The 18,926-nt window shown below is 49.4% G+C and overlaps 1 protein-coding gene across 2 annotated transcripts; it reads right to left on the minus strand.

Annotated features, from left to right (window-relative positions):
* Positions 1-8,259: 8,259 nt before the first annotated feature.
* cdk8 (cyclin dependent kinase 8) lies at positions 8,260-18,685 on the minus strand. Of its 2 annotated transcripts, none has more exons than XM_056299410.1 (13): positions 18,283-18,685; positions 16,432-16,507; positions 15,982-16,092; positions 15,027-15,167; positions 14,268-14,325; positions 14,019-14,150; positions 13,761-13,904; positions 12,406-12,475; positions 12,119-12,191; positions 10,261-10,358; positions 9,994-10,072; positions 9,632-9,790; positions 8,260-9,476 (listed from the first exon to the last, which is right to left on the minus strand). In XM_056299410.1, the coding sequence occupies exons 1-13, from the start codon at positions 18,408-18,410 to the stop codon at positions 9,351-9,353; spliced, it is 1,395 nt and encodes a 464-aa protein (XP_056155385.1). In that variant the 5' UTR covers positions 18,411-18,685; the 3' UTR covers positions 8,260-9,350. The 2 variants fall into 2 exon arrangements, with proteins under 2 accessions (XP_056155385.1, XP_056155384.1); XM_056299409.1 differs by having other exon boundaries at positions 9,985-10,072.
* Positions 18,686-18,926: the final 241 nt, after the last annotated feature.

Below are 18,926 nucleotides of genomic sequence, written 5' to 3' on the forward strand. Positions count from 1 at the left end.
AAACTGAGGCGTCCTTAAAACCCTGGCGGGCCTGGCCAGAGTAAAGACAAGCCCATAGCAGCAAAGACTTACACCGCAACCCAGGTATCAGCTGACAAGCCGAACCGCGGGTGTGTTCTCATTGCTCTTGCAGAGCCGAATGTGTAAGCTTTTCACAAGTTGCACGCCGCAGGTGAAATTACACACCTGCACTCGCCAACATCTAGCTACGCTAATGACCCCTGTCAAAATAAATAGATAAATAAATGGAATAAAGCCCGTTTTTTTTTATAACATATGTCCATCCTGGTATAAATAACGAGCGAGGTAAAAATGAAAAGCGACTGAAAGGACAGATTGAGCCTTTAAAGCTGTCAGCAAGACCAGGCTCCTTCTCAGCCGGGGGCCCCGTCTCCCCCGATCAGAGGGCCTCATATGGCCCCACTTCTGTGGCCGCCTCCCTCCCTCCCCCCTCCCCGTCTCCCCCGCAAACAGCCTCACGCCAATAAGGGACAACAAAGGAACAATTACATCATCATCTGCCGCTACAGGGCACGCTGAAAACCAGCAATTAGGGCCGGTCTCGGACTCGTAGGGCCGGTCTCGGACTCGTAGGGCCGGTCTCGGACTCGTAGGGCCGGTTTGCCGTATCGCCCTCGCCGCGAAAAACCCTCTTCCAACAATGCACGCCCGAATCAGAGGATGACATGTTGTTTTGGCTTCCTGTCTGGCTAGCATGACAATCACATCAATGAGGCGAAATAATGAGGGGGCTGGGGGGTGGGGGGGTGGGGGGCACGGGGGCACGGGGGAGGGGCCTGGCCTGTTTGTGAGAAACACGAAGAAAAAAGTAAAAGGACACGGAGCGTGCATGTGGGAGAGACGAAGTAGATGAAGTGTGCGTGTGTGCGCGCGCGTGCGCGTGCGTGCGCGTGCGTGTGCGTAAAAGACAGAGAGTGTAAGGAAGAGAAGGGGAGGGCTGTGTGAGACACTAAGTGCGAGACAAATGTGCGTGTTTGTGTGTGCATGTGTGTGTTGCAGGGGTTGAGGGGAGAGAGAGAGAGAGAGAGAGAGAGAGAGAGAGAGAGAGAGAGAGAGAGAGAGAGAGAGAGAGAGAGCGGATGGGGGAGGGTAAAAACAGGGACCTCGGGGAAGGCACTGAAAGGTTCCTGGGACAATGGAGCCTCCGTTCACACGGCAACAGAGCAAGTGCTCCAATGCATGCGTGCCCCCCCCCCACGTCCCCCACCCCCACCCCTCCTTTATGCCCCAAACCCGACTCTTCCCATAAAAGAGTAGAGAGCCCTCCATCTTCCTCTCATGTGGGGAGAAGGGAGGGAGGAGGAGAGTGACTGGGGGGAGAGGAGGAGGAGGAGGAGGAGGAGGAGGAGGAGGAGGAGGAGGGGGAGAGACAGTGTGAGAGCAGAGCCTGAACGTTCTGTCGCTCCGCCGTAAAGCCGTCGCGCTGAATGTGTCGCCCACAACACGACACCAGAATAGATCAGCTTTGCCATGCGCATGCTCACAAACACACACTCTCACCCTCACGCTAAACCCTCTCCCCATCACACCCACATGTTTGCAGACATGCACGCACGCACGCGCGCGCACGCACGCACACACCAGGTAGCCTCTCACATGTCCTATTAGCAGCAAATAAATGGTCTCATCAGCAGCACATGTGTCCTTTGAACCTCTGAGGGGAGACAGTCTGGCTACATCCTGAGGAAAGTATACCTCCCCTGTCTGCCACAAGATGCTCACACACACGCACACACACGCACACACACGCACACGCGCTCATGTTTTACACAACCACACTAGCGCAGCCAACACAGACACACAGGGCTTTTACTACAGATGCGAGAACTCCATTAAGGTTTGCAGGGGGGGAGACGTTAACAATTTATGAGTCCAGCACAGCAGCTTCCTCCTCTTGCGTTGCTGGCTGCATTGCTCGTCTTGATGACATGAATAATCCAAACCTGGATTACGCAGGTCACACTGCCCTAAATATGACGTACAAAAAAAAATTTCCTTCTGTGACCCTGCACCAAAAAGTCTCACTGGAGATTATGTATTCATGCTATTTTAAGGCGCTATGGATAAAAATATGTCAGTCAAACAGCAGATTACAGTTTGGTGCTGTGGACTGACAGCAGAGACATCTAACGTTACTTTGACGTTACATCGTTGTACCTAATTACTGATTTGCACGCTGAGATTTGCCTTGAATGGGGTTGTCATAACCCCGCCGTTGACCCCTGTCCGGCCTTTGTGCTGTGATCAGGACAAACTATCTTTAACTCTCAGCGGTGTTTAGGTGAATCTGACACGGCTCACTTCTGAATGAACTCCACCTACTGCGATGGACTGCCCCATTATATTATATTATATTATATTATATTATATTACATTATATTATATTATATTATGCTGTACTTTCGCCAACATCCTCCCCCGTCCTCCTCCCAATGAAGACATACGCGCACGCAGAGACGTAGAAGCAACACACGCATACACACGCATACACACGCATACACACGCACACACTCTCACGCACTCACACGCACGCCGGCAACGTTAGACCGATCAATCAGCGTTCCGCGCCGTCGCTTTGCGTTACTGCCGGAATGACCCACATGTATTTTATTCATCGGCTCTTCGTCCCCCCGTTTCACGTCACCTCGGCTGCGCGTGGAGATCAGCGACACGCACTCGCGGGTCGTCCTATGGGCGTATTAAGTTGCCATACGCACCGGCTTCACGACCAGCCGCGTCCTCAGCGCTCGACCGTCTAGTTGGAAAGCCTAAAAGTTTCCCTGCAGGTGCGACAAATCTGGTGTAATCGATAAGGTCGCTGTGTATGATATGCGTTACCCCCCCTCCACCCCACACCCCCCCCCACCCCCACCCCCACCGGGGGGGTCCACTACGAGTGACCACTATACAGCGGTATAGCTATCTGTGTCCGCTGGCCGAATTCGATTTGGCCATTCAAATAAGGACAATTAAGGTTCGGAATAAAACAACAAATGAACAATTCGCGTGTTTCTCTTGATCAAGTGGCTCATTGTCTTATAGGAGTATCATAAGGCCCCTCACCGAAAGCTGAAACGTTAGAAGAATTCAGATGGTCCGCATGTCCCGTTAGATACTCCTATCGGCGCTGCCATCCTGTATTCCCCCGGCCGTCTGGCCACTCCGCGCAATCCGTCGAGGGGGCGGGACCCGCTGCTGGCATCGACCAATCACGGCTCGAGAAAGGAGTTGTTTTGTTTTTTTAGCCGCGTGACGAACCCTCGCGTCGACCAGTCGTACGAGCGGGACGGGATGAGCGACAGCTGGATTCCCCCCCCCCCCTCATCTCCGGCGCCGTTTGGGGCATTTGGAGGGCGGGGCTATATTTGGGTGCGCTTGGAAAGAGCTTATGGATTTTATGCAATCGGGTCCCCATCCCGTCACAACATGTAAAGGGTTTAGAAGAAACACATTTCGGTCTTGGGGATTTGGTGTAGGCGTAAAAATAAATAAATAAATAAATAATTTTGAACAGCAACCCAGTTACAGAGTCCCGTGGAGAGGATTTTTGGGGTTGGTGATGTCACGTGGTGAATGGTGTTTAGGTTTATTGAGCTCTAGCTGCATCCTAGTACAGTTCAGCAGGATGACTCAGTAGTATACAGGGGCCTGGGTACGCACGCATGTGAGTTTACAGATGAATGAGCCTCTGTAAACTCGCATGCGTGCTGATATTTTTGTTTATCACATGGAAAGAGGGGGGGGGGCAAATAATAACATAAAAGCAAATAATTTGTAGATTTAGAAAGGCTTCAAACTACCAGAGAGGTGGACTGGATAGGCTCATTACTGAACTAGCAAGACTATTCCTCATGCACAAAATGCACATATACCGGAACACGCAGATTGTTCTTGAGAAGGCGTGGCTCGGAGAGAAGGTGTGAAGGGACCTCTGATATAGACAATGCAGAAACGATACCGTAACGAGCACGCATGAGTAGACTCGCTAGCCGGTTGGCTAACGGGTCGGACCCTTTAATTCAGTGGTTCTCAGCCTTTCTGGGGTCCTGGACCCCCTGCGTATTTTTGATCTACCCTGAGGACCCCCTCCACCTGATCTTGGCGGAGGGGGGTTGCAATTTGATAGAAACAGTAGAAACTGCATTTTTAATTGCATTATAGCATTTATTCACTCTTTGGGGCAAAAGTAAGAGCTTTCAGTTGTAACTTAGATATAGTTAACAAAACAGAATTCTTATGCAGTAACTTTCAGATATATGGAACAAAACAGAATATGTATTCAGTAACTTTCAGATATATGTAACAACACAGAATATGTATTCAGTAACTTTCAGATATATGTAACAAAACAGAATATGTATTCAGTAACTTTCAGATATATGTAACAAAACAGAATATGTATTCAGTAACTTTCAGATATATGTAACAACAGAATTTTTACGCAGTAACTTTTAACAATGCAAACGGGAGCGAGATCTCTTATTAAAATACAACAAATTACACTTGTGAAACAGATGTAATTAGAGAAAAAAGTCCTGCTACCCTTTATAGTTTAGGTAGATAAAGGTCTCAGTCACATTTGAGTCAAATAATCCTATTTCTATAAATGTCATAGGATCTTTTTTTTTTAAAGATATTTTATTTTCACGGACCCCTTGCAATTACACCACGGACCACTAGGGGTCCGCGGACCCCCGGTTGAGAAACACTGCTTTGGTAGACTGGTTAACGCGGCGACCCGGATTCGCTTCCCGGTTGCGGCGGCAGATCCCGGGCGCCCCCCCCCCCCCCCCCCAAATTCGCTACAATATTTTTGCCTTGACGGGACTTGGAAAAGAAATGGTTTTGGGGCTCATCGGTGGGTTTGAGATGATCTGTATGTCTGAGACCTGAACTTGAACCATCAGCGGAAACCTGCTGGACTGCAGCATCCCAAACAAAGAAAACAAATCTACTATGTAAAGTGAAAATGTATGTAACCGGTTACTTTGTTGCCCGGTGCGGGATTCGATACGGGATGTACTGCACCACAAGGCGACATCGCTAACCGCTCGGCTAAAGGGTCAGACCCGTTAGCTAGGGGCTAACGTGTGTTATTAGTAGTTTACACTAGTAACAATAATGATGATAATAACAACAACAGCCACACACCGGAGGGTGTGCTCCAATCATCGGGACATCATACCGCTCAGCCTCCCTGGGAAAGTCTACTCTAGGGTGCTGGAAAGGAGTCTCCGACCGATTCGAACCTCGGATCCAGGAGGAGGAATGTGGATTCCGTCCTGGCCGTGGAACAACGGACCAACTCTTTATGTGGTGTATGAAACATTAACATTGTTCTAAACTGTTTAAGTAGATAACTGGAAAGTGCACACGGCAGACTTATGACAGTAACGTCGTATATTTATTCTTACGCTGTAACAGCCGAGCTATCCCGAGTAGAGCGGAGTACCAAGAGAACGCCCTGGTGGCGATTCTGCCTTATATACCCTTCAGGACCAACCAATAGCTGCCCTCCACCTCATTCAGCACCAACCACATTGGTCTGTGCACATTCAAAACCAACCAACCCACACTGGTTAATATTCTGCGTTGGGAACGCCACACTTTACCCTTGCGGAAGTGCTGAGGGAGGCATGGGAGTCTGACCAGCCAATCTACATGTGTTTTGTGGACTTGGAGAAGGCTTACGACCGTGTACCCCGGGGACCTCTGTGGGGGGTACTGCGGGAGTATGGGGTACCGGGGCAGTTGCTACAAGCCGTCCGGTCCTTGTATAACCAAAGTGAGACCTGTGTCCGCATTCTCGGCACAAAGTCAAACACGTTTTCGGTGGGTGTCCGACTCCGCCAAGGTTGTCCCTTGTCTCCGATTCTGTTTGTGATATTCATGGACAGGATCTCAAGGGGCAGCCAAGGTGAGGAGTGTGTCCCGTTTCAGGAACCTCGGAATTGCATCTCTGCTCTTCGCAGGTGATGTGGTTTTGTTGGCTTCATCAGAACGTGACCTCCAGCACGCACTGGGGCGGTTTGCAGCCGAGTGTGAAATGGCCGGGATGAGAGTCAGCACCTCCAAGTCTGAGGCCATGTTTCTCTACCAGAAAATGGTGGATTGCTCCCTCCGGGTTGGGGGATGAGTTGCTGCCTCAAGCGAAGGAGTTCAAGTATCTCGGGGTCTTGTTCACGAGTGAGGGTAGGATGGAGCGGGAGATTGACAGGTGGATTGGTGCAGCATCAGCAGTGATGCGGACGTTGTACCGGACCGTTGTGGTGATGAGGGAGCTGAGCCGGAAGACAAAGCTCTCGATTTACCAGTCAGTCTTCGTCCCAACCCTCACCTATGGTCATGAGCTTTGGGTAGCGACCGAAAGGGTGAGATCGTGGATACAAGTGGCTGAAATGAGTTTCCTTCCTAGGGGGTCTGGGCTCAGCCTTTATAGGGTGAGGAGCTCGGACATCCGGAAGGAGCTCGGAGTAGAGCCGCTGCTCCTTCGCGTCGAAAGGAGCCAGTTGAGGTGGTTCGGGCATCTGATTAGGACGCCTCCTGGGCGCCTTCCTTTGGAGGTTTACGGCCAACTAGGAGGAGACCCCGGGGTAGACCCAGAACTCGCTGGAGGGACTACATGCCCAATCTGGCCCGAGGACCTCTTGGGATCCTCCAGGAGGAGCTGGAGGGCGTTGCTGGGGAGAGGGACGTCTGGAGTGCCCTACTTAGCTTGCTGCCACCGCGACCCGACCCCGGAGAAGCGGCTGGTGATGTGATGAGATGAGATGTGATGAGATGAGATAATAATAGTAATACATTCCAGTATGATTAATGGTGACCTCGGTGGCTTTAAGCATTGCTCTGCACAGATATCGCTGTGAATCGACTGAGCCAGTAAACCAGAAAATAAACTGAATCCACTGAACATGAAATTTGTGCAATACTAAAACAAATCAAGCAGTTTTAGGGATAGGTATTTGCCAGAGGGAATGAAATTCAAATTCAAATTAGAAAAGGCGTCCGGGTGGCGTAGCGGTCAAGTCCGTTGCCTACCAACACGGGGGTCGCCGGTTCGAATCCCCGTGTTACCCCCGGCTTGGTCGGGCGTCCCTACAGACACAATTGGGGCCGGATGTGGGCATCTGTCCTGGTCGCTGCACTAGCGCCTCCTCTGGTTCGTCGGGGCACCTGTTCAGGGGACTGGGGGGGAATAGCGTGATCCTCCCACGCGCTACGTCCCCCTGGCGAAACTCCTCACTGTCAGGTGAAAAGAAGCGGCTCGGTGACTCCACATGTATGGGAGGAGGCATGTGGGAGTCTGCAGCCCTCCCCGGATCGGCAGAGGGGGTGGAGCAGTGATCCGGACGGCTCGGAAGAATGGGGTAATTGGCCGGATACAACTGGGGGGGAGAGGGGGGTCCCCAAAAAAAGGCACATTTTCCTTTTTGATATGACCTGGTGCATACAAAGAAAATTGAGACCTGTAAAATTCATGTGAGTTTGTTTTTGGTTTGTCTTGCATGTGTAATAGATACACCAATCAGCCAAAACATTAAAACCACTGACCGGTCAGTGAATAATATTGATTATCTGGTTACAACAGCCCCTGTCAAGGGGTGGGATATATTAGGCGGCAAGTGAACAGTCAGTTCTCGAAATCGATGTGTTGGAAGCAGGAAAAATGGGCAGGTGTAAGGATCTGAGCGACTTTAACCAAAAACCAAGTCGTGACGGCTGGACGACTGGGTCAGAGCATCTCCAAACCGGCAGGTCTTGTGGGGGGGGGGGGGGGTTCCTGGTATGCAGTGGTCAGTACCTACCCAACGGGACGGTTCGAGGAACATGACAAAGAGTTCAAGGCGTTGCTTTGGGCCTCCAAATTCCCCAGCTCTCAAGCCGGCCCGAGATGTGCTGGAAAAACAAGTATAATCCACGGAGGCCCCACCTCGCCACCTGCAGGATTTAAAGGATTTGCCGCTAACGTCTTGGTGCCCGATACGACCAGAGGACACCTTCAGAGGGCTTGTGGAGTCCAAGCCTCGACGGGTCAGAGCTGTGCTGGAGGCGCGAGGGGGGGACCTACACAATATCAGGCAGGTGGTTTTTGGCTGCTCTGTGTACACACACACACACACACACACACACACACACACACAATTGTCAAGCAGCGTGTGCAGCGTCTTAAGATTTACCACGACCTCTCGTGCCTACAGGAACGTACACGGCGGAAATATCAACGATATCAAGGTTTCCACTTTTATTGTCAGGATACTTGCGTCATGTAAAATATTTCATTACAATACAGTACAATGCATGTTTCACCTGTCATCCTCCACGCCACTGCTCGGTTCTGTCACGAAGATCTAAGGCATGCCGCCAGCACACGACAGCTGAGGTCTCAGCTAGCGCCAGCTGCTTTGCCACCCTTGCCATGAAAACAAAACCATGAAAACGGATTAAATTATAAACTACTAAAATCTTCTTTTGTAATGTTTTTTTTTTTGTGTTTTTTTTTTTTTGTAGTTGTCCTTTCTGAATCAAACCCTCGACGCCGTAGCTGCGGGGGCTCCACATCCTCCCAGCATGCTTCACAGCAGCTCAGTTCGGTCCTCAGCTAAAAGGCCCTCGGGGGGGCCACACACACACACACACAAAACGGACGGACGAGACGGAAAAAAACAGACAGGACAGACGGACAGGGACTCTGTCATTGCTGGCAGTCACATAGCAGCTTTTAATCTCATCCAAGTTTCAACAGGAAGAGGGGAGCTGACGTTGGGGGGGGCTGGTGGAGGTGGAGACACAGGTGGAGGGGGGAGGGATAGGACAACGGAGGGCAGAGCAGACTGATCACACTTCCCCTTAACCCGCCCTCGACTCCTGCTGCAGCACTGAAAACAAGTTAGATTCTCCTCCCACGGCCGTAAGACGGCGGTAATTCTAGACTGGAAAACCAACCAGGCGGGGAAGCAATGCTCGCACGTCTGCTCTCCCCCCCCCCCCCCCACCCCGCTTCTCCTCGTTGCCCCGCCTTCAGCTCCACTCGCCGGGTTTTGACGTGTGTAGCGGTGTTTCTAATGCTGGGGTTATGGTGCGTTATCTCGACGACGCGTGGACAGTTCCCGTTCTGGCTTTACAGACTGCTGCATGGAAGGTGCCCTTTCTGGGGGTGAAGAGTAGCGGGAGAGGGGGAGAACTGTTGCCATGGACACATCCCCCACATCCCTCAGTACATTCTCCCAGGTGGGGCATGGTGAGAAAAAGAGAGGGGTGGGTGTGTGTGTGTGTATGCGTGTGTGTGTGTGTGTGTGTGTGTGTGTGTGTGTGTGTGTGTGTGTGTAGTCTCAGTAGCGGTGGGTCTGGTGGGAGTACTGAGGCGGCTGCTGGGAGGTAGAGGAGTATCCCATGCTGCTTTGGGGCAGTGATGTGCTTGGTCCCGGGTTTTGGTAGGCAGCATGTGGATTGGAGCGCTGCACAGGGGCAGAGAAAAGAGAGAGGTTAGCAGTAGTAGACATTCAGCAAATCCAATTATATCACCCGTGGACATTTCAAGCTTGATTTATGGACACAGCTCCTCAATGCGAGTGTGTTTGTGCATGTGTACAGACAGCAAACAAAGGCATACCTGGTAGTCTGAGGTCATAATGAGGCCACCTGAGGTAGTGGTGGGCGGGACCACTCGCACTTTCTTCAGAGGCGGGCCCTGGGCGTGACTGTTTTCAGGGTTGCCGGTATGCCCTGCCCCGTTGGTGTGGTTGTTCCCCTGTTGCTGCTGCTGGTTTTTCTGGCGGCATAGAGACAGGGCCGGAAAAAAGCCTTCATCAACCATACACAACCACACAGAGGAATAACGCTTGAATGTTCGTCAGTTGGGTGTGTATCAGAGGTTTCATTACATCCCAGGCACAGTGGCCTTCTAGGTAATCATGGAATGAACACCCCATACAACCAAAGTTAAAGGGTATATGAGGCACACACATTTCTTACTTTGTCTGCCTTGTCCTCTGGCTCCTCCTCTGTCAAGAACTCTCTCTTGGGGTAGGGAATCTGGCAGCCTGCAAACACACTGGGGAAAAGGCAAAGACTTGTCAGCTTCAATCACTTAGTTCTGTGACTTGGAGCTAATTAGCCAAGAGCCTCCATCAACATGCTGGACTTCTAAGGGGTCGTGTGCCTGAAGGTAGTAAATAGGAGCACAACACAACTGGAGCTGGAGAGATTTATGTGTGTGAGTGTGTGTGTGTTGTGACTCACTCTGAGGTGGGCAGGGGCTCCTCCAGGAAGTAAGGGTCCTGCATTGCCTGTTCAGATGTGATTCTACGGATAGGGTCCATGGTCAGCAGCTTCTGAAGCTTTGACAGTGTTTAAATAATGTTAGACACCAACAGGAAACAACACGACACGACAATCAAAGAAGGTTGAATCAGTTCATCTGGACAGAATGTTTACCGACAGACACGTGTCATCACTCATCTAAGTGGCCTCTTCAGTCTAGACTGACTGCAGGTATCCCCACCCTTATAAACGATACAGCTGCATAACGACCGAAACCAACGACCGGTTTCATATGCAAATATGGGCGTGACCATTAACTGGAGTTTCGACGGCCATGTGTACTATTCACGGAGGATTGTAAGATGGCGACGGATGTATAACGACCGAAACCAACAGCCAGTTGGGGAGTCAAAGAGGCCATCTATATGTTAAGAGGGAACCACCATCCCTGAACCGAGGCGGGAAGGGGGGGGGGGGGCTAAGAGTACATCTGTCACCATCTTACAATGCTGTGACTGCAAACACTCCCCAATCCTCTGTGAACAGTACACATGGCCATCGACACTCTAGTTAATGGTCACACCCGGATCTGCACATAAAACTGGTCGTTGGTTTCCGTGGTTATGCAACTGATTTCAATCTCTCAATCATTTCTTTGACGAAATGACTGAGACCGTCGGTTCCTGTTTGCCAGTGGCTTTGACTTAAAAACAGTAAATCTTGCCATCATATGTTTGAGCAAACAACTATGATGACAAAAATCGTGCCACCGCCCATGGTGCTGACGTTGCATCAAACCTAGCTTTCCCTTAAAAGCCGGACTCCACCAAGCCTGACATTTTGGCCTAAAAAAAAAAAAATACTTCATTCTTCGACATGCCTCAAAACACAATAATGTTCATCTCTGGCTGGTTCCTTTTTTAGTAAAAGATCTAATGTCAGCAAATGATACCGCCATGGCATGACGTAGGTCAGAGGACAGTGGAGGAAGGAGTAGCCATAAGGAAACCTTGTGCCATGATTGGACAGTAATGGTGACATTAAATTAGTCCAGGTGAGGTAACGCATTTTATTTTTGAGTATTTTCTATTGAAACTTGCAAACCCCACCTCACCATAGCGAAATGCTTAATTACGACATAATGGAAAGCAAAGTAGTCAAAGTACGGCATCATATGTTAAGATGCAAACTTCCTACTTCCTGTTGCATTTTCCCATCAGGGCTGAAATGTGTAGGGATGCGGAATTCCATATTTGAGACACGCGGTACGGATCACATGAAAAACTACCTAACACAGCAGCTTATCACTAAAACTCGATTGTTTCTTTTGGATCCCCCCCCCCTTTTCTCGCCAATTGTACCAGTCCAATTACCCCACTCTTCTGAGCAGTCCCGGTCTCTGCTCCACCCGCTCTGCCGATCCGGGGAGGGCTGCAGACTACCACATGCCTCCTCCGATACATGTGGAGTCGCCAGCCGCTTCTTTTCACCTGACAGTGAGGAGTTTCACCAGGGGGACGTAGCGCGTGGGAGGATCACGCTATTCCCCCCCCCAGTTCCCCCTCCCCGCTGAACAGGCACCCCGACCGACCAGAGGAGGCGCTAGTGCAGCGACCAGGACACGTACCCACATCCGCCTTCCCACCCACAGACACTGCCAACTGTGTCTGCAGGGACGCCCGACCAAGCCGGAGGTCGGAATAGACCGCCATACCATCCGGACCCCCACTAGTTGTTGTCCAAAACTTTGCATTTTGCTAGCGTGACGTTGCTTAGCTGGGCAAATTCAATGTTGCTGCTCCTTTAAGCAAAGAACTACAACTCCCAGAGTACCTACCAAGTGGAATGCTTTGCTGTCTGGTTTCACTTTGTGTTTTTCCATGTATTTTATAAGGCTGCAGTTTGTGTATCTGTAGCAAAGGACATGTTAGATTAATAAAAGCTCTCTGTGAGCTGTAACATGATAAAACAACATCGAGAACTGTATAGAATTACACTAGCATTAAACATACCTATAAGTTTTGTCTGATGTGGAACGCATTAAAAAAATCTGTGCTTTTTAAAAAAATATATATATATATACAGACGTGAATAAATGGGGAGAGCGCTCCTCTGAGGTCTTACGTGTTCCTCCTGAAGTCTTTCATCAGAGTTGAGTGTTCTGGCATCTTCTTGATGTCCTCCCAATCCTTATCTATCAAAATGAGGGGAAGGAAGGATTACACTATGTCACATCACTCATTTAGTTCAAGAGCAGATTATGTCAGCCTAAGCTTTGGACGTTTCTTCCATCGACTTGGGACGTTCAGGGTCTGGATGTTTGCTGCTCAGGGTCTGGGTTTATGTTTTTAAGCTGCAAATGCTCACAGTGTACCATGACATTTACTTGTCACAATTACGACAACTGCATTGTACAATGTTGGGAAGATTAAGTAACTCTTAAAGAGATGTGATTTTCTCATCAATGTGTCCCTGAGAAATTACATCCGACAGCTAAAAAGGCTGTGGGAGACTTTCACTGTCGCATACAGCAAGTCACCAACACTTCTGATTTCTGTTGAGTCGTTATGAGGAAAAGATTAATTTGCACTTTTGTTTTTGTTTTTTTTGGACCTCCCCCCTTTCTCCCCAATTGTAATTGGCCAATTACCGTATTTTCCGAGCTGTCCCGGTCACTGCTCCACCCCCTCTGCCGATCCAGGGAGGGCTGCAGACTACCCAAGGCTCAGCGTTTTCGGTTTTTATTTTTCAAAGCCACCCAGCATGCCGAATTTCGCCACAAGAGGACACTGTTACATAACCTCACACGAACAGGAACAACTTTTGGATCCGTGGAAACATCAGTTTAAAAATCTGGGTATTTTTCGGTTAAAATAGGTAAAAACCGAAAACGCTAAGGCTTGAGACTACCACACGCCTCCTCCAATACATGTGGAGTCACCAGGCGCTTCTTTTCACCTGACAGTGAGGAGTTTCACCAGGGGTCGGTAGTGCGTGGGAGGATCACGCTATTCCCCTCCCCCCGAACAGGCTCCCCAACCGACCAGAGGAGGCACTAGTGAAGCGACCAGGACACATACCCACATCCGGCTTCCCACCCGCAGACACGGCCGATTGCGTCTGTAGGGACGCCCAACCAAGCCAGAGGCAACGCGGGGATTTGAACCAACGATCCCCGTCTTGGTAGGCAATGGAACAGACCACTGCATTACCCGGGCGCCCCCTAATTTGCACTTTCTAACCTTGATTTGGATTCTAATTACATTTAGTCAACCGGCAGACAAGAGGAACCAAACAATCTTTGCAAAATGGGGGGATGAACACGTGTCTCAACTTTTCTCCAAGAAAAAAAAAAAAATTCAATTAAACTTTGGAAACCTAACAGTAGAAAACCGTTCACCTAAATTACAAAAACAAATATTTTAGAAATCAAAGCCTTTTTTTTTCCTACACAAGGGTTGCTAGTAGTGGAGTCTCACCAGCCGGAAAGCCCATGACGTTGAAGATGCGGTCCAGTTGGTCGTGATGGTAAGGGTTACTGGTTTTGATGTCCTCCTGGCGACAGTGGAAAATGGGCTCAGACGTCAACAGCTCGGCGAAGATGCAGCCAATCGCCCAGATGTCTGAGAGAGGCGTAGAGAAGGTCAACAACACTCTCACTGGCCACCACGCTTCTGTTCGCACACGTTAACACATACAGACGGCTGCATACACAGGCTATCACACACAGATCTCACCAATGGCTTTGGTGTAGTGCCGGGCCCCAAGCAGTAGTTCAGGTGCTCTGTACCAGAAAGTGACCACCACCGGGTCCAGATCGGCTAAAGGCTTCAGTGGTGAATTGAAGAGTCGTGCAAAGCCCATGTCCGCTGAAGAGAAAGCAAAACGAACAAACCAGTGAATAAAATTGAATGCAGTCAATGAAATGCTAGCAAACTTGGAAAATATGTGACATAAAACTGAAATAAGAAATAATCTCCACATACCAATCTTTACTCTACCCCTCTCTGGCCCTTCCCCCATCACTAAAATGTTGGCTGGTTTCTGAGGGAGAAAAATTATACATACACACCGTTATAAAAATGCTTCCATTACCCTAATGAAATAAACAGTGAGGGGGTTTTACCGGAAAGGAATTCAGATTAGGTCTGCACAGTTGGCGAACTACAGTGCTAAATTGAAAATCCGTTCTGTGTTGTGTAATGGAAAGCTCTGCTCTGCTGCCCTCTGGTGGGCTAAGTGTGCCCACTGCATCCCACAAAGGGGAGGTCTTCCACTTGGTCTCCCTGTGCTCTGGAAGTGGATGTTTGTGGCAGATGGACAATTTCGTTTCTCATCACACGACATAAACATCTGCAAGTGATAGACTTCAATCGAAAAGCAATTTTAGCAAATATTTAATCAACCCCACCCCTCCGGAGAATAAAATAGAATAAAATCAGCGAACAGAGAGACCACCGCAAAGCGATTTTGTGCAATTATGACCTTTAAAAGGAATCGACCATCTCAAATGTACATTAACAGAAAGGACGTTATTGGAATTCATGTGGTTATGGTTCACAACTAAACACATAAGCGCCAACAATTATCTGCCTTTAAGTAGGTGGTTGATTTAATCACATTCTCACCCCCTCTGCTGTTATCTAGTCCTCTGTTCATAACCCTCCCACTGAACTTTATCTGCAACTGCCCTTCTTTTTGGGCCCCCCCCCCACCTCTCCTCTCTCCCTCACTCATCCTCTTACAAGATCTCTGTGCAGGACCCAGTTGGCGTGGAGGTAATGGATGCCGTCCAGGATCTGGTAGAGCAGAGACTTGACCATTCCCCTGGGAAGCTGCAGGGGCTTCTTGTTGGCCTTGGACGCTCTGTGGAACTTGATAATGTGCTATGGAAGGATAAGATAATTTGTATTAGCATTGTGTTTTTGCTTGTTTGTGACAGGTAGGAAGGCACTGATGTACATAATGGGTCATTTTGTCTCTTCTTGCATTTGCGTGTTTGCGAGTGCAGGTTCAGGCTCGGGGCATTATGAGTAACAATGCTATTTGTGGTATGCGTGATTACTCCTGTGATGGGGAGATGCGATGCTACAGATCTGTAGTAGAAAACAATTTCACTCAATTCTAACATCTCACTAGTTGTACCTGACACCACTAATGCAGAGGTTGCATGAGGTTAAGTCTGTACTGTTGTGCATTTGTCTGTGGATACGTGTGTGTGTGTGTGGGGGGGGGGAGTCTAAATGTTAAGAATGTGTGTTTCGATGGACCTTTGCTCTGTGCAAATATGTCTGTGCCCTCAAGAAAACAGCTCCATTAACAGAATATGTGAATATCTGATGTGTGTGTGTTTGTGTTCGGGCTTCAAAGTGACTCTAGAGAATAATTTGAAATTTCAAAATTGACATTTCAAAAGCTGGATTCTTCATTCGTGATTATTTGAGGGAGACTTGTTTGAGAAAGCCTTTTCAACAGTTTTGACACTGCCCTGCTGCTATCCCTGACCCACAAGTCAAGTTTCACATCAGAGAAAAATCTTTAATTCTGTTCACAACCAGGACGTCTTACATTTACCCTTTCTCCTCTGAATTATGCAACGACGGCTAAAAAAGAAGTCCTACAGAGAGAGGCATGTCCACATATCATGATTTCTAAAAGTAACAACCATATCATAAGTGTGTGTGTGTCTGTGTGTGTTACCCAAAGGTCATGCTCGGCGTAGTCAAACAGCAGCCATACTTTCCGGTCTGCGTGTGACAGAAACACTTTCTGCAGCGAGATGACATTGGGGTGTTTCAGCTCCCGCAGCAGCTGCAAATACACAAATCCTTTCAGAGGGACCGCTATAGACTGATATTAGAGGCAACACACTCCAATGGATCAAATCAGGGATAAGCTATTGTCTAATATATACAATTTATTGCAGAAGTAAACGTTAAGAAGTGCTCAACCTAGAATATGGAATATCGTAAATAGTTAATATAGGCATATATAATATACCTATATCAATATATGTTGCATAATACAATCAATTGTAATCATCTGCATGAAGTCTCAACATTATGTCGGATGTCAAAAAACAAACAAAACAACAAAAAAAACAAACAGGCGAAGGGAAACAGAGAGACTGGAGGAAAAAGACAGACTTACTGCAATCTCTCTGCAGGCAGACATAGAGATGCCAGTGCCTTCAATCTGCTTGAGGGCGTAGTCCTTATCATCCTTTCTACAAACACAGAGACATACTAACATCAACACCGGAGTAGACCGCGGCTCCCCTGAGAGCTGTCTGCCCAGGAGCATAAAGGGGGGGCACTTGGCAGCTGGCACAGGGACACGGAGAAGGCCGAGTTGCATTACCTCCAGATTTGTGTAATCAAGCTCACCTCTAAGGTGCAAAACAATAGCTGGGAGAGGAAACGGACCCTCTCTGGCAGCTGGCAAGGGACAGACAGTGCACGGGAACAGGCCCTCCACTCGAATTAACCGGTTACTACCCCTCCCCTCGTCCTGGCCTACATCATCCCATAAACCTGTGCTTTGTGTCTCCTCAGGCCCAGTCCAATTCTCGCAGCACAAACGAGCTCGCGGAACCTCACAAACAGCAGTCTGCTAAAGCGAACACAAACATCTTTAAACACTTTGGGGCTGTTTAGTGCGGTTCTGCTCGCCGGCGTGTCCGGACCATGCTAACGTGCCTGGTGTCATTGCGCCTGTTCAAAGCTTCCCAGAGCTCCCTCTGGGTCTGGTCCGGACCAAATTAAGACCGTAAGTGGTATGGGGACAGGCATAATCAGAGAAATGAGAGGGGGGGAAAATGCCTGTGGGTACATTTATTGTTCCAAGAAATATGTAACCGAGACAAAGCGAGTGTGGTCATGTACAGTTAACAGCGTATTATGAATACAAACAGTCGTCTTTAGCTGTGTTCACACGTGAAAGAGCAAGCTGTTTGTCCAGACATCACAGCCGATTACCGTCTGCATGTCAAGCAATAAAATAGGCTTTTGCTACTTTGTTCCCAAAGAGAACACTTGGTGAGAGCATTTATCGTATTTACAGTGGAAAAACAGTATGAATTTGTGTACACTATCCAAACCAGTAAACACAAAGCATCATCCATCCACTGGGAACCTCTTAATGAATCATCCGTCATGAACATAGAAAAGGAAACACGAGAGGTGAGGACAAAATACATGCAGGCCCTTTAAAAAAGGCGTCTGTTTTTGGCTTTATGTAAATACAACAGCCAAAAGCTGCCCGCCCCCACCAACAACATCCAACGAATCCTTCCAGTCCCACCTGCTTTCACCCTGACATCCATCACAGCATATTTTTTTCCTCCCCCACAAAACTTTATCTTTTGCAAAGTAAATAACAAAAAAATGAATAATAATAACAACGCATTGCTAAATGTCTTTACGGTACAAAAAAAAAAAAAAAGGACAAGCTCAAGCGCCTCGCTGCAAAGCTTGTTTACATTTATTACACTGGATGATTATGGCCCATCTCCGGACAGGACGGTGAGTAAATACACCTGCATGGAAGAGAGAAGGAAAATCATAACCACAGTAAAAAAATTAAAAAAAAATGCTCTGCAGGATCTACCAAGCAGGCTGCATGGGGGGAGGGGGGGAGACACAAGGCTGTGTCAACCCTGTCAGCGCCTTTGACAGGACCCCATCGCTTTATCGGTGCCGTTTGCAGCCCCCAGGGGCTCCGGCTGCACGTCCCGTGAACCCCCCACCCCCACTCCCCACCCCGACGTTTACTACGAGTCCATCTTTTCAGCATGCTCCACCGCCTCCCTACGCTCGACTCCGGCCTCGACCGCGTCTCCCCCCCCCCCTAGAAAAACGGTGACTCGACCCCCCCCCCCGGCCAGCAACCACAGAGAGGCGGAGGGGGACTCATTGCGTGGCTGACGTAAGGCTGTAAACCGGCTCGCTTACTCGACGAGGCCTCGCTTGGCTTTCCAAACCCCCCCCCCCCCCGACTCACCCGTCTTTTCTCTTGGCTTTGTACACATGTCCGTAGGTGCCTCTCCCCACTTTGCAGCCCTCGTACTCGAACAGGTCCTCGACTCGCTCCCGCTCGCCCGTCAGCTTCACTTTGAAGTCATAGTCCATGTTTTCCGCCGTGCCGTGCGGGGCCCGATCGCTTTCGTCGTCTCCCGTCCCCTCTTCCGAAGCGCCGCTCGGGGGGGAGGCAACTGGGCTACTTCAACGAGCTCCGCTTGGCGATTTCCCCCCCCTTGCTAGTGAGTTGCCTGCCCTGGCGTGGCCTTCTCCCCTAGCCCAGCTTCCACATCGAGTTTTCCGGGCGGGTTTGCGGTGGCCCCGGGGGAGGACGCGCCGTTCTCGGGGGTGGGGTGGGGGGGGACGACGGCCGGTTGTGAGCGCACACGGGGTTGGGTGGGGTGGGTGGGCGAGGGGTGGGGGGGTATTCCTTTCTCTTCTTGCTGCGTTTCTCAGCCGGTGTCTCACCGGAGGTGCGACGGGCGTATCGGCGCACGGCACTGTCGTGAACTGTCGTGCGGGCGGACGGACTCTTTTTTTCTCTTCTTCTTACTTTATTGCCACTTCGAATACGTTCAAACAGAGCAAAATAGACACGCACGAGACGCCACAAAAACAATAGATTGA

The sequence above is a fragment of the Lampris incognitus genome, chromosome 19, assembly GCF_029633865.1.
Source record: "Lampris incognitus isolate fLamInc1 chromosome 19, fLamInc1.hap2, whole genome shotgun sequence".
Lineage (NCBI taxonomy): Eukaryota > Metazoa > Chordata > Actinopteri > Lampriformes > Lampridae > Lampris > Lampris incognitus.

Excerpts from the sequence above, each read along its gene's own strand:
- cdk8 (XM_056299409.1), bottom strand. The coding sequence starts at position 18,410 with ATGGACTATGACTTCAAAGTGAAGCTGACGGGCGAGCGGGAGCGAGTC. Across the intron at positions 14,151-14,267 it reads GAGGGGTAGAGTAAAGATTG|CGGACATGGGCTTTGCACGA; the intron begins GTATGTGGAGAT and ends CTTTCTCTTCAG. Across the intron at positions 13,905-14,018 it reads GCACTACACCAAAGCCATTG|ACATCTGGGCGATTGGCTGC; the intron begins GTGAGATCTGTG and ends CGCCTCTCTCAG.